We start from the raw sequence: 15063 nt of genomic DNA on the forward strand, positions 1-15063 counted from the left end.
CTAACCCTAACCCTGACTAAACCCTAACCCTAACCGTAATCCTAACGAAACCCTATCCTTAACTAAATGTTAACCCTAACCCTTACAAAACCCTAACCCGAAACCTAATCCTAATCCTAACTCTAACCCTAACCCTAAATAACACCTAATTAAACCCTAACCCTAACTAAACCCTTACCCTAACCCAAACCCTAACCATAACCCTAATCCTAACCCTAACTAAACCCTAACTGAACTGTAACCCTAAATATAACCTTAATGAAAACCTATCACTAAGACTAACTAAATCCTAACCCAAACCCTAACCCTAACCATTAACCCTAACCCTAATCGTAACTAAACCCTAACCCTAACCCAAACCCTAACCCTGTCTAAACCCTAATAAAACCCTAAACCTAATCCTAACTCTAACCCTAACTAAACCTTAACCCTAACCCTAACCCTGACCATAACCCCATCCAAATCCCTAATTAACCCTAACCCTAACTAAACCCTAAACCTAACCCTAACCCAAACCTAATGCTAACAGTATCTAAACCCTAACTAAACGCTAAGCCTAACGGTAACCCTAACTAAACCCTAACCCTTATAAAACCATAACTCTAACCCTAATCCCTTACTAAATGCTAACTCTAACCCTAATCCTAACCCTAACTAAACCCCAACCCTAGCAAACCCTAACCTTAACCCTGACCATGCCCTAACTCTAAACCAAACCCTAACTCTTACCCTAACTCTAAGCCTAACCCTAACGCTAACTAAATCCTAATTAATCCCTAACCCTAAAGTCAATTTGTCATGCCCTTTGGCTAGTACAATAAACGTTAACTTGACCTAACCTTAACCTTAACCCCAACCCCTTAATCCTAACTCAAAGCCTAACCATAAACATAACCCTGTCCCTAGCTAAACTCTAACCCTAAGCCTAACCATAACCCTTAATAAACCCTAACCCTAACCCTCACCCAAACTAAACCCTGACCCTAACCCTAAACCTAACATTAACTAAACCTTAACTAAACCCTAATCCTAACCGTAACCCTAACTAAACCCTAATTCTCACCTAACCATAACTAAACACTAACCCTAACCATAACCCTAAAGCTAAACGAAACCCTAATCCTAAAATGAACCCAAACAATAACTAAACCCTACCCTAAACCTAACCGTAACTGAACCCTATCCCTAACCCTAACCAGAATAAAACCCTAATCCTAACCCTAACCCTAACTAAACCCTGACCCTAACCGTAATCATAACTAAACTCTAAACCTAACCAAACCCTAACACTAACTAAACCCTAACCCTAACCCTAACCAAACCATAACCCTAACTCTAACCCTAACTAAACCCTAACCCTAACCATAACCCTAACTAAACCTTTACCCTTTCCATAACCTTTACCCTAACCCTAAGTAAACCCTAACCCTAACCCATCCCTAACCAAACCCTAAACCTAACCCTAAATCCTAACCCTAACCCTGACCATAACCTTAACAATAATCCTAACCCAAATCCCTAATTAACTCTAACACTAACTAAACCGTAACCCTAACCGTAACCTTAACTAAATTCTAACCCTAACCCCAACCCTAACCCTGACCCTGACCCTAAACCTAACCCGAATCTTAATCCTTACACTAAATATAACCATAACCCTAAACCCAAGCCTGACCCAAACTAAACCCTAACACTCATGTTAAACTGAATAATACTAGCTCTGAGGCAACATTCTTCTTCACATATATATTATAGTGTTGTGTTTTATTGTCTTTGTCTCTATGTTTGATGTTCCACCTTTTGGCAGAAAGAGCATTATAAATAAATGTTGTTGCTAGATAACTGTAGAAGCTGAGATAAGGAGATAAACATATGTATAGTGGATAAAAGTATTTGTCTAGTGTACTGATATGGGCATAGAAGCAATAAAATATTGTTACAAAGCAGGCTTTGTCTATACAGGCCTAGTGTTTAACTCTTGAAAGTCTGGGTTTGAATAACAATAGTTTTGAATTAGAGTTGCTACTTTTTTCCCCCTGAGAAACTGCTCATCATCAAAAACTATTTGGCAGGCGGACTTCAACACGATCTTTACCATTTGGGAATTTAATGGATGTATTGAATCAGCCCGGTCAGATATGAGGTGAATCATGTTTGACAAATTTGTTTGAAAGGTTTGTTAAAATCCTCCATTTCTTCATAAACATTACAGAAAGAACTTGACATTAAAAAGAAAATTGCACATGGGTGGAAGAGAAACTGTTAGATTTCTCTTTCCCTAGTCTCGGATAACCAACATGGTATGATGAGAAAGCCCAGCTTATTTGATGCCAACATGGCATTTATTGTTATCTGAAGCCAGTTGCTTGCCTTCCCGCCAGGGTTCTATTTGTGCATTTTCTAAGTCTATAAATGGAAACCCTAGCTAACAAGAAATTATCGCCTGGGGAGCCTGATACAGTTCTGTCTCACAACCTGAGTATGTGCAGTCAGGGTGCCTAACATGTAGCCAGTGAAGAAGTCACATCTTGATGGGATCTGAATCTTTCTCTGCTTTGGAAATGGAGTTGGAAAAATGTAAGTGGGAAGCTTCAAAAAGAGACACTTTGCGGAAGGAAAAAATGAAGGTAAGATGTGGTTTTGCCTTGGGATAATTGGGTTAAATCTCAGAAGTACTGAGAGCAAGGAAGAAAAGTAGCTGTTGCATAGCCAAGACGTTCCATCCAGTTACTATTTTGATACTTCCTCAAGTCAATGACCTTGAAATCTAATGAGTTCAGTAGCAGTGCTTTGAAATTAAATTATGGTATAGTATTTCAGTGCAAACTGTATAATGTTGCTATGGGCAGTTCTGAACTAACGTCATTTATTTAAAATTATATATATATATATATATATATATATATATATATATATATATCTGCGCATACCTTTTGTTCACTGGAAATTATTTTTAAAGAACAAGTTATATAATTCAGTATGTCTTACAATTTGTTCTGTGGGGTGTTTATCAGAAGTCTAATACTGAAGGGTGAACAGAGTGGTTTCAGGGAAAGCTAGGGAGCAAAAAGACAGTTTTGCTTTTGTTTACTATATTGAATACAACTCCTGGGCAATAATTGACATTTGCTTGTGCCAAAAGTAGTTCGCCTAGTGGCATGAAGGCGCCATGTTATTCTTGACCCTGAAAACTGATCACCTATTTTTTTTTTTCTAAGTTGGCAGTGGCTTGCCCTGAATGACGAATTAGAAATGTATCACATTCTTGAGAAAGAAAGCAATACTAGCTCTGAGGCAACATTCCTCTTCACAGGAGAATTTATTTTCTTGAACTTTCTGCTGTAGTCCCCACTCCACTGAGGTATGCAAAAATAATTTATAGTCAACACTGCAGAAATTTTACTAAAGAAGTCTACTGACCTTTTGTTCAAGGCCTTCTCATTTGTTACTATCCTTGATTTGGGAACTACCTTCCCCGTTAGCATTTTGTGACACATTACTTAAGTAGATTCCATCTTAACATTTGGAAGAAAATCCTGAAGGTAAGAGTTGTTTGACAAAGGAATATGCTACCCTCGAGTGTAGTAGAGTCTCCTTCTTTGGTGATTTTAAAGCAGAGGCTGGATGGCCATCTCTTGGGAGTGCTTTGGTGGTGTCTTTCTGCATGGCAGGGGCTTGGACTGGGTGGCCCTTGGGGTCTCTTCCAGCTCTAGGATTCTATGATTCTAAATCCCCATACAAAGACTCATTAAGCTAGTCACCCAGGAACAAAGCCCCAACTGCTCACAAGATGAACTAAGGACAATACCACACTATACTGTTATAGTGCTATTATTCCACTTTAACTGCTCTGGTTGCCTCCTATGACATTCTGGGATTTGTAGTTAGTGAGGCCTAAGGTCCCTCTAGCTGAGAAATCTAAATGCCCCTCCCCAAGCTGCAAATCCCATGACAGCACTATAACAGTGTAGGATGATATTATCCTTAGAATTACTCTTTAGAATTAGCACTTGCTCAGTGCTAATATTAGCCCTCATCAGACGTGTGTAGAACTGGGGGTTTTGCGGACTGGGTGGTTCGAATTCGCGTTATTTCGCACAATACCATCATACCAGCATTCGAATGGCCCAATCCGCACTCACGTGAATGCGCGAGCTGCCGAACTGAATGCGTACTGGCTCCTCTTTTTGGAGCGTGTTGGCCAGTGCGCCGATAAGGGGATTGGCGATATCCTGGATTGGGGCTCTGTTCGATCTCAGTGCGAATGGGTCTGGTGTGACTACCCAGTCCTGAATTCCATCGCAAGACCCCCAGATTCAAATTTTTACTTCAGGTGGGTCTTTCCTCTTGCCGGTTCCAGGGAAGCGGGGGGGGGGGGGGGGCGCGGTTCCAGCCATCCCAGGCAGGGAAGAGGCGCGGGGACCGCTGGAATCGCGGTTCCAGCAGCCTCCTCCTCCTCCTCCCGGCTTGAGAGGCATCCCTGGCTGCATCCCAGGCAGGGAAGAAGCGCGGGGGCCGCTGGAATCGCGGTTCCAGCAGCCTCCTCCTCCTCCTCCCGGCTTGAGAGGCATCCCTGGCTGCATCCCAGGCAGGGAAGAGGCGCGGGGGCCGCTGGAATCGCGGTTCCAGCAGCCTCCTCCTCCTCCTCCCGGCTTGAGAGGCATCCCTGGCTGCATCCCAGGCAGGGAAGAGGCGCGGGGGCCGCTGGAATCATGATTCCAGCAGCCTCCTCCTCCTCCTCCTGGCTTGGGAGCCAGCCTAGGCTGCCTCTCAAGCCGGGAGGAGGAGGAGGAGGCCGTTGGAACGGCGGCGATCGCCGTGATTCTAGCGGCCCCGCGCCTGTTCCCTGCCTGGGATGCAGCCCAGGCTGGATCCCAAGCCGGGAGGAGGAGGAGGAACTCTTAATCAAAGCATCCCCATTTACTTAGATGGCCATCCAGCCTCTTTGACAGCCGCTGGAACTGCTCCTCCCCCCCCCCCCCAGAATACATACTCACACACTCACACACACACACGTAGAACCGGGCATTGCTAATTTGTTGCAAGGGAAGGTCATGGTAACGTTAAAACCAAGCAGGAATGTAGAGAGGAAACAGTAACGGGCACGTTGTATCGCGATTGTTAATGTGCATGAGCTGGCTCTCCAGCTGTTTACCGGGCTGTCATGACGTGACCTCCCCTTTCACCCCGGAAGCGTTTAAGGTCGCAACCCATGCAGGGCACCACTGAGCATGTGTGAGGGGGCCGATACGAATCGGCCAATCCTCATGTTGAGCACCGGTGTGACAAAACATTCTGCACTGAATGCACTTCGCGCGAATGCGGATTGGCCAATTTGAATCATGCCAATGCGGAAGGACTCCCAGGTATGACAGTACTTCGCGAAATAACGCGAATTCGAATCACCCAGTCCGCAAAACCCCCAGTTCTACACACGTCTGATGAGGGCTATTGCATCAGCATCAGCGTCAAGCAGTGGCCATGACTAACTCAAGGATTCTGGGAGGTGAAGTCCAAAACAAGGAACATTTCCAAGTACTGGCCAGTATTTGAATCTTTTGGTAGGCTGCAATATTTCCGACTGGCTGCAATCTCTTTCATTTCTTTCTTTCCTTCTGTTGGCATTAAGAAAGGATTGGTTTGGCTGTAGTTGAAGCAGTTTGATTTCAGTTCCAGTTCATAGGTGAACATGTAAATATTCATCTTATTATGTTGAACCTTGTCCATCACATGGTGATAGTATATCATAGTTTTGACTACGTCAAGCTGTATCATTACAAATATTAGGCACCCCCCCCCCCTAAAAATTGTACAGGAAGCTTGGATATGACAACAATGGCAACTCAAGTCTATTAGAAACAAAGAGAAAAACTTAGCAGAGGGCAAAACTCTTTATTCAGTAAGTTTAGGGATTTCTGCATTAGTGCTGTCAGATTCCCTAGTATCTCTGTGTATCTCTATCCCCACACTCTTTTAAAATGTATGTCTAGCTGTGGTTTCCTGATAGTTCTTGGGGATTTTCCTGTCACTCCAGCTAGTAATCCTGATGCAGACCTGGGTGACCTCTGGAATGGGGAAATGGCTATTAACAGGCCCTGACTTTTATGGAACGTGTTGCCTCATCATTGGAACAACTGCACTGGCTTTTAGTTTGCTTCCAGACTCAATTCAAAGTGCTGGTAATGACTTTTAAAGCCTTTTTATGGCTAGAGATTAAGGTATTTGAAGGACCACTTTCACTTATATAATCCTGTATATATCTATTAAGATAATCGGAGGCCTCCAGTCCATGTGTCCCAATAGGATCCAGAAACTGGCCTGGCTGGAAAAAGGGAGAGGTGCTCCATATGCCTTATGTTCTGGAATTCTTTCCCTTCTATACTGGCCTTATGCTATTGCTTTCATTTATGTCTTTGGCAATATAGGATAAATAGATAAGACCCTAAAGCCTATGTTACATGGCAGCATGAAAGCAATCTCTTCCTCTCCCCTCCCTTACCACTACCAAGAAGCTGGTTCCAGAGGGTTTCCCAACCCTCCATAAATTTGGTGGAGGCACAACTATCTCCAGATATTTAGAAGGAGGGTCACCTTCACAGTTCTGCAGAATGAAGCTTTTCCATCAGTGGGGATACTCTGTTGGAGAGAGGCCAAGGGCTCCTCCTTCTCAAGCAAGGGCTGGTGATCCAGCAGAAACAAGGAATTCTCTCCAGTTTTTCTATCTTCAGGTTCTCAAGCTGCCTCTCACACTGGTTTGAAGAGTATTCCAACCCTGTGCATCAGAATTATGACAATGTAAAGAGCTACAAGGAGAAAAGAAGAATAAATTAAAATTCACTGATTAGTGGGAAATTTTGTCAGTGGTGTTCCACTCGTGGTTTCTCTGGATCCAGTCCAAAATGTTGACATTGGTTACTGTTTGATGCAAATAAAGAAGAACATTGTACAGCAAAGTGTGCTGTAGTGGTTTGTGTTTTGAACTAGAGCTCCCAGGGTTTGAATCCCTGCTCACCTTCAGAGGAAAGCAATGGCAATCTCTCTCTGAAGATATCTTTCCAAGAAGACCCTGTGATAGAGTCACTATATGTCAGAGACAACTTGAAGGTACTCAACAACAGCAACAATTGTACAACAAAGGCTGAATATAAGAACTTAAGTATATAAATGATGGAGAAACTTAGAAGCGTTCAACAACAACAGAAACAAATAATATCCTTCTCTACTTGGCCACACCTGCAACTTAATCTGGAATACTGTGTACAGTTTTGGCACTCTTTCACACTTGATAATTATAGTATTTTTATTCCAGTTTAACTGCTGAGGAATCCTGGGATTTACAGTCTAAGGAGGGACACTTTAAATTCTCAGCCAGGGAGTTGCTTTGATGCCTCTGAGAAAACTACAAACCCCAGGAGTTCATGAGGATGCAGCCATGGCAGTTAAAGTGGAATCATAGCACTATAACTGTAGAATAAGAAACCTGCTTACAGCACCCTCTGAAAAAGATATTGTACAGCAATAGAAAGAACAGAAAATGGCAAACAAAAATAGTAAAAAGAAGATATGTAAAGTTATGCACAGTGTGGAGGAAGTAGATGGGGGGAGTTTGGAGCTTGGGATCATCCACTGAAGCTGAATAGTGGGAGATTCAGGACAGAGGAAAAGAAGTACTTCTTCACTCAGCATATTGTTGAACTGAGGAATTCCTGTCACTGTGATGGTTGCTAATTTGCATCACTTTACAGGAGGATTAGATGAATTTTGTGGCCGTTAGGAACCTCAACGTCCACTGCCTAGGATGGCTATGTTCGCCTCCCATAACAAAGGGTATGTGCCTCCCTAGGTTGCTGGGGAATGTGAGATGAATGTGCAGTTCCACTCATATCCTGCTCAGTGCCAGTCCTGCTCACTGAGGCAATTGCCTCAGACTACAGGGTGCAAGGGGAGGCAAATTTACCACTCCTTGCTACTCAGGCTGGTGTGAATTCTGCAGCTCCCAAAAACCTGACATTGTTTTCTCAGTAGTGACAGTGGCATCTCACCCTGCCCAGTCCCACCTCAACAGCTTCATTCATTGTGGGCAAGTGAGCAGGACAGGTAGCTGGCTGCAACTCATTTGATAGGTCCTGAGGTCTGATCCAACCAGGTTCTTCATCTATTTTTTCTCCCAGACCACCACTTCCCTTTCCCCATGCTGCATGTGCGTGGTGTACCCCTGTGGCCAGATGCGGATGAGGGGGGCTGAAAAAATGAACAAAATGTAGCACTCCTTTTCTGTTTCCAATGACAGTCAACTGGAAGCATGAACTTTCAGATTTTGGACTGTAAGGACCCAGAATGAAGGAGATTGATTTTGAATTAATCCAACGCGTCAAATAAGGGATCTTACTTGATGGTTGAAGTCATCAAGTGGCAATGTTTTATCCACTGCACCAGAGCTGCCAGCATTTTACAGATGAAAATGTGGCCTCAGGGTATGGTCAAGATGCTAAAAGTTATCAAAGCGGAAGGGCATACAAACTAGGAGAGAATCCTGCAATTTCCTGAGCATACTGGAAAGGTTAAGATTCTGTCCTTTCTCCCCCACCCTTACGTTAACTGAGTACATACTATTTTTGAACTTTGAAATCAGGTTGCAGCAATAGAAGTAAGCTGTGGATAAAGGGGGAAAGTGTGAAATGAGAGACATTTCTGGGACATTTAAAAGCAGCTGAAAAGTGGAACAATCAAGGATTAACTGGAACTGTCCCAGCCAAATTGAAGGATGTGCTGCATTTCCTTAGGAACTTACCCAGTTTCCTGCAAGTGGTTTTCAGGTGATTCCAACATAGCTGTAAGTTGTACAGCTGTGTTGTACATAGTTGTGCTGAATTAATGCAGTTTGACACCATTTTAACTATCATCACTCCATCCAATGGAATCCTAGGATTTGAGGTAGGCTAAATATCTCACAAAACTACAAATCCTAGAATTGCATAGCACTGAGCCATGGCTGTTAAAGTAGCATCAAACTGCATTAATTCTGTATTGTAAATATAGCCTCTCCCTCCCTCCCTCCCTCTTTCATTCTCTCTCTCTCTCTCTCTCTCTCTCTCTCTCTCAAGGGTGAGGGACAGCCATGACTGACAGTAGCCACAATGCATATTCTGTTGTACCTCTTCCGCTTCTCAATTGCCGTATGATTCCCAAAGTACTCCATGTTGGCCCCTGAAGCTGCTGGGCAAAACACCTGAATGTTGTGCAATTGCTTCCTTCCCCCTGCCCCCCCCCCCAGCCAAATGGGAGGAAGAGTGTTGACGGATAGGAAGGCTGACATAAAGGGGGGATAGACTTGAAAGTACTTCAGTCTGACATTTGTTACATACAGTACATGCAGTAAAAATATTTTCCATCTTCTCTTTGAATTTCACGTACCTAAATATGACAGGGTGCTCTTGCCAGTATAATATCCGTAGGGAGAAATGGAAATAGATGCCTGCTAGAGATAGGGTTACTGTCTGGCACCTCAGTCCAAAACGTTCACAGTGGCACTACTACTGGGTGTGACCGCTAAATGAGGGCAGTGCTGTGTTTTGTGAGGCTGAGTTGTAGCCACTTGATACATGGACATCATCTTTAAAACATGTTTCTGGGTGCCATAAACCCCTGGACTAGAACAAAAGTAGGGCCAGCCCTATCATTAGGCCTAGTGAGGTGATTGTCTCAGGCAGAAGATTTGGTGAAGCTGGGAATACTCAGTGATAACCTGTGCTCCCTGGCATTGGTGGGAAGAAGGTGGGTACCCAGAAGTGGAGCTAAGCAGTCAAAAGAATTGGAGAAGTTTTTTAAAAAAAATCTTCTGTAGTTCATACTACAGAAAGAAGAAGCCAAGGCATGTGAAGTTTATGAACTCAAAGCAGGAGGGCAAATCCAGGTAGCTACAGAAATCTCTGTTATTATTGCTACAAAACAATAAAAACAGCAACAGTAGTAAACACCTGCTGCTCTGGATGTCTGCCACAAAACTTTTCCCCTAAAGCACCCCTGTGTATGTTTCTTCAGAAATAACAGTGAGAAGCAGCACAGAACAAATATCTAATTTATGTATTAATACTTGGAGGTAAAAAAGACTGGCATAGCATTCATTGCTCATGATGGATGGGTTGGAAGGGCAATGGTGTCTCCTATGACTTGGGAGCCTAAGGATACAGCCGATGGTATCCTTGCATACAGGGCAGGCAGAATAATAATTTCATTTTGTTCTTCTCATTTCCTACTTCCACAGCGGATGGTTGCAACTGTTCCTTTTGCACCCTAAAGGCATTCTTACACAGATGAATACATTTCATTCCACTCAAAAGCCAGTAAGAGGCATTTGCTTTTGTGGGATCTACAGTAGTAATGGGGGGAAAAAAACAATGTTTTTACTTCTTAGGGCCCAACATTAAAAAACAAACAAACTAACCACTTCCTTTAGAGCCTTAACATACTGATATACTATAGCCCTGAGAGCCAGCATGATGTAGTTGTTTGAGTGTTGGGCTATGATTCTGGAGACCAAAGACTGAAACCTTGCTCAGCCATGGAAACCCACTGGGTGAACCTGGTCAAGCCGCACTCTCTCAGCCTCAGAGGAAGGGAAAGGCAACTTTCCCAGAACAAATTTTGTCAAAAAGACCCTGATAGGGTCACCTTAGGGTTGCCATAAATCCGAAACTATTTGAAGATACACAACAACATACAATAACCCAGTACTTCTAATCTTAGTGGTAAGGGTTATCATTTAGCATCATCATAAACTTGGCAAGCCTTCTGCTCTCTTTTCCTTACCCAGGGTCTGCAATCCTTTCTTTGGCCTCATATATCTATTTGCACTTGTGCACACGCATTTCCAGTCTTATATCTCAGTGCTTCATCCTATGGGGTGAGATGTGAGAGGCAAAGCCTGTGCTTCAAGGCCTACTTCTTTCTTGAACTCACTATGGCCCAGTACAGATGAAAAGAAAGGGATGGCCAGAAGCTGTCTCTTTCTTCTCCAGATCATTGCCGCAGCAACCACATGGCTGTGGCAATGATCTGCTGCCACACGAAGCTCCGAAATGGAGCTCCTTCCCATGACTCCACCAAGGTGCCATTTGTTTAGACGCATTGCACAAGACACATCATTGGTATGCGTGCTGTCTAAACGTGTGCGCACAAAAATGACAGCACACATAGTTACTAGGGCTCGGGAGCATGCTTTTGGCCCATCTGTACCAGGCCTATGTGAGGTCTAGCAATCCCAGATTCTAACTATTGACATGAAGAGTTGAGGAATCCCACATACATGCTTGTCTTGCTTGAATTAATCAATCTCTTACTCTCTCCTGGCAGCTGAGCAAACTTCAGTGAGGTGATACATGTACTGGAACTTGATTCATTAACAGCAGCAACAACCTTATCTTGTTTCTAGTAGCTGGGAAGGATTAGGTGCTTTGATCTAATGTAGCATTACAATCTTTTGCTAAAAGAGCCCACTGCCTCTCAGTTTAGACTGCAGAGGTTTGTGCCTCCCATGGTACTGAGGTAGTAAATCTGCTCTTTTTACAATGTTTACGATGTTACTGGAGTTGTCCAAGCACCAAACCTGATTCACCAAACAGGGAGAAGAATATTATTTGATTCTGCAGAGATATAAGGATATGATTGTTGTTGTCTGTTCAAATAGTTTCTGACTTATAGTGACCCTAAGGCAACCCTATCATGGCAATCCACTCTCCCCCATTATAAGAAGCCCCAAATGAACCACAAAAGAAAATGGAATAGATTTTCCTTTTGTTCTCACAAGACACTTGAAACATGATTGTGAATACCTTCAAGTGGAGTGGATGATTGCTCTAGCTAACCTATTGCTGTTATCTTCTAAATTATAAAGAATATATCAAGTTATGTTTGTCTTTTAAATAACAAGACAATTCAATGTAATCAGCATTAATTGATCATTCACAGGAACAGTTTGGCTCATTTCCCCATTGCTCATGGCTAATCAAAGTGCTTCTTTATAAAGATGAAGAGTGTAGTTGGTGCCTATATTTCAAAAAAAGCACAAATATCTGACCTCAGTGTGATATTTTGCTACACCTGGGAATATTTGATCCTATGCAGCAGAGGCTGAACATGTTCCAGGCTGCAGAGAGTTACTCCAGCCAATCTGGCTGCCATTTTGGTATCCAGAAATGAAATTATGGAGCCCTGGGGCCCTTTCATAAGACACAACTATAGCTCCCTGATTCCATTTTAAATGCCACTCTTCCATCATATGGAATTCTGGGATTTTCAGTTCAGGGAAGGGCATTTAGAATCCTCTGCTGGAGTGTTCTAGTGCCTTACCAAACTACAAACTCAAGGATTCTATAGGATGGAAGCATGGCAGTTCAAGTGGAATCACAGCACTGTATTTGTGCAGAGTGAAAGTGTCCCTAGTTGTGTTTGGGGCTACCGTATGTACTCAACTATAAGTCGACTTCATGTGTATCTTGGTTAGGTTTTTGGGCCAAAATTATGGATTTTGCCATGACCCAAGGATGGGTAAAGGGTAAAACTTGGAAGCTCATTCAGTGTGTGTATGTATGGATACGGCAAGAGAGACTCTCATTGAGGCTTTTTGCTTCATACTTTCAGCTTTTGTTTCAGCCAGATGCGTGGGCAGGAGAGAGACTCTTAAACAAACAGCAATATCAACAAATCATCCAGAACTCTTTCTGCTTGGCTCCAGAGAGAAATAAACTTCTCTCCGCACCACATGGGGAAATCTGAAAGAGCTGCTATCACATTACCATAGTGACCCATAAATAGGTTGACCTGGGATTTTGGGCTCAATTTTTGGGCATACATTTTTAGACTTATAGACAAGTATATACAGCATTTGCCTTTGGGGTGGGGAACACCCTGGAACAGCATATTTTATTTGCCTTTATTTGTCTATAAGCCTTTTAAAGTGTTTCTTCAGACACAATATTTTGGTGTGTGTGTGTGTGTGTTGGGGTTTGGGGAGGAAGGGTGGATTCCAGACCCCTTGTGGCTGCATCATGTCCACCCTATTTTATAGACAACTAATGGCTGTGGCTGAAATCCTATAGACAGTTTTCTAACGTGCAATGAGGCTTTATTTACTTTGTTTTTATTTATTTAGATTTATTTCCCAACCTTCAAGTGCAGCACACTATTCAACTGTTTAATTTACTGCCAGAACACATAGTGGCTTTATATGGCTTTCAAAGGAGACTGGTTAAATTAATGGAGGTTCAGGCTATCTGTGGCTACTAGAAGCAACTCTTTCATATAATAACATTTGACTAGATGTTGCCTAGCCAGTTATACGTTATTGGAAATGTAGGGAAGAGCAAGTGTGGTGTAGCAACTAGGGTGTTAAGTTTGGAGTATGCGAGATGAGACTCCCTGGACCTAAGGGGAAGGTGATGGCAAACTCACTCCATTCTGAATAAAATATGTGAAGAAAACCCTGTGAAAGTTTCTCCCTAGGGTCACCATAATTAGAAAATGACATGAAGGTACAAAAGAATATAAACAAAGGTATGCGTTCTACATTTTCTGTCTCCTCACAAAATGTCACATAATTATTTGCTTGAACTAATGTACAATTCCTTTGTTCCCCTCAAAGAGAACAATTATGGATCTTAAACATTTAACATTTGCCATTTTGATTGGGTTGGATTTTTTTTCCTTGTTCAGAGAATTGAAATGGCATCAAATCAGAAATTTAGTACACTGTCAATTATTTTGCATAAAACAAGAATGGGAATTGCTCAGATATTAATGCATTTCTTTGAAAATTGCAATCTAGTAATCATCTGCAATTTGACTTCTTGGGATTCAACAGAACCATCAAATTATCATTAAAGTGATGAGAGACTACATTTTGTACTAATGGTATACAAATAGATCCAGTCTTTAGCATGAAAGATAAACCCTTGGAAAGTACTAGTGTCCTGCATGTTGGCGGGATGGTAAATCTGGTCTGGATTTGAGTATAAACTGTAGAGAGCTTTCTTCTCTCACACATATTCAGCTCCTTGAGTAGCTCCTTTAGAGTTGGGCTAAAACCTGGAGCAGATTGACATGGTTGCTATTCATACATGGGAGCTGCCACTGGAAATTTGTTGCTGTTGATGTGTTTCTTCACATCATTTCCAACTTATGGTGACTTTAAGGCAACCCTATCATGGGGTTTCCTTGGCAGGATTTGTTCAGAGGGGGTTTGTCTTTGCCTGCCTCAGAGGCTGAGAAAGTGTAATTTGCCATTCTTTATGTTTTCTCCTCAGCAGTGTTGATCTCCTAGGTCTCAAAGACTGTCCTGAGAAGCATGTGTATCCAGTTTTCAGTTATCAGAATAAATATGCATAGACTAATGCCCTAAAATAAGCTAAAAGAACAACTCTGTCAAAGCAGCCTCCAAATAAAACAGGTTGACAAAAGATAGAAGACTGGGCAAATAACATGGTCCCTGCCTGCTGCCAGAAAGATGCATGAGAGCTTTGCCTACACTTGCCAGAATGCATTGGGCTGCCCCCAGAGTATTCAAGCCCCTGCATTCCCCCCAAATTCACCCCCTTAGCTATTGAAGACAATGGGTGGCTGTGGCAAGGATGCTGAGGGACTGGCTGCCTCCTTTGACATCTGTCACTGCCATGTATTGCTCTGGGTTTTCTGGAAAACCCAGAATAAAGGGTTAGTTTTTAAAATTCAAGACAAGGGGTGGAAATTCCAGACTGGGTCTGGGTGTTGTGCAAACAGTCTGGATCTGATTCAGGGGTTTTGGGCTGGATGGTGTAAACTCCATGTGGTCAGCCTGGGGGAAATTTGGAATATATTGCTAATGTAGACAAGCCTTGGATGGGCCCCAGGTGAGTTCTTCCATGAAAGATCATAGGACTGACTTATATGTTGGATGGGAAATTATCCAAGGCCAACACTCACCCTGCTTATCAAGGAATAAATGTGCCCTATAGATAACTCAGTTTGCAGCACAGGAGCAATCCTGTCCAAATTAAGCACTTTAAAAATCTCATTAATATTAATAGGGAG

The 15063-nt window shown here is 42.7% G+C and overlaps 1 protein-coding gene across 6 annotated transcripts in view; it reads left to right on the forward strand.

Annotated features, from left to right (window-relative positions):
- The first annotated feature begins 2456 nt into the window (after positions 1–2456).
- MLIP (muscular LMNA interacting protein) overlaps positions 2457–15063 on the forward strand; it is a 66128-nt gene continuing 53521 nt past the window's right edge. For all 6 annotated transcript variants that reach the window (XM_089531137.1, XM_089531135.1, XM_089531136.1 and 3 more), the window contains exon 1: positions 2457–2627. In XM_089531137.1, coding sequence (XP_089387263.1) covers positions 2532–2627 — 96 coding nt within the window. In that variant the 5' untranslated portion in view covers positions 2457–2531. The remainder of the gene's footprint in view (positions 2628–15063) is intronic.

The sequence above is a fragment of the Sceloporus occidentalis genome, unplaced genomic scaffold (genome assembly GCF_023333645.1).
Source record: "Sceloporus occidentalis isolate IW3139 unplaced genomic scaffold, rSceOcc1.0.p SCAF_6, whole genome shotgun sequence".
Taxonomy (NCBI): Eukaryota; Metazoa; Chordata; class Lepidosauria; order Squamata; family Phrynosomatidae; genus Sceloporus; species Sceloporus occidentalis.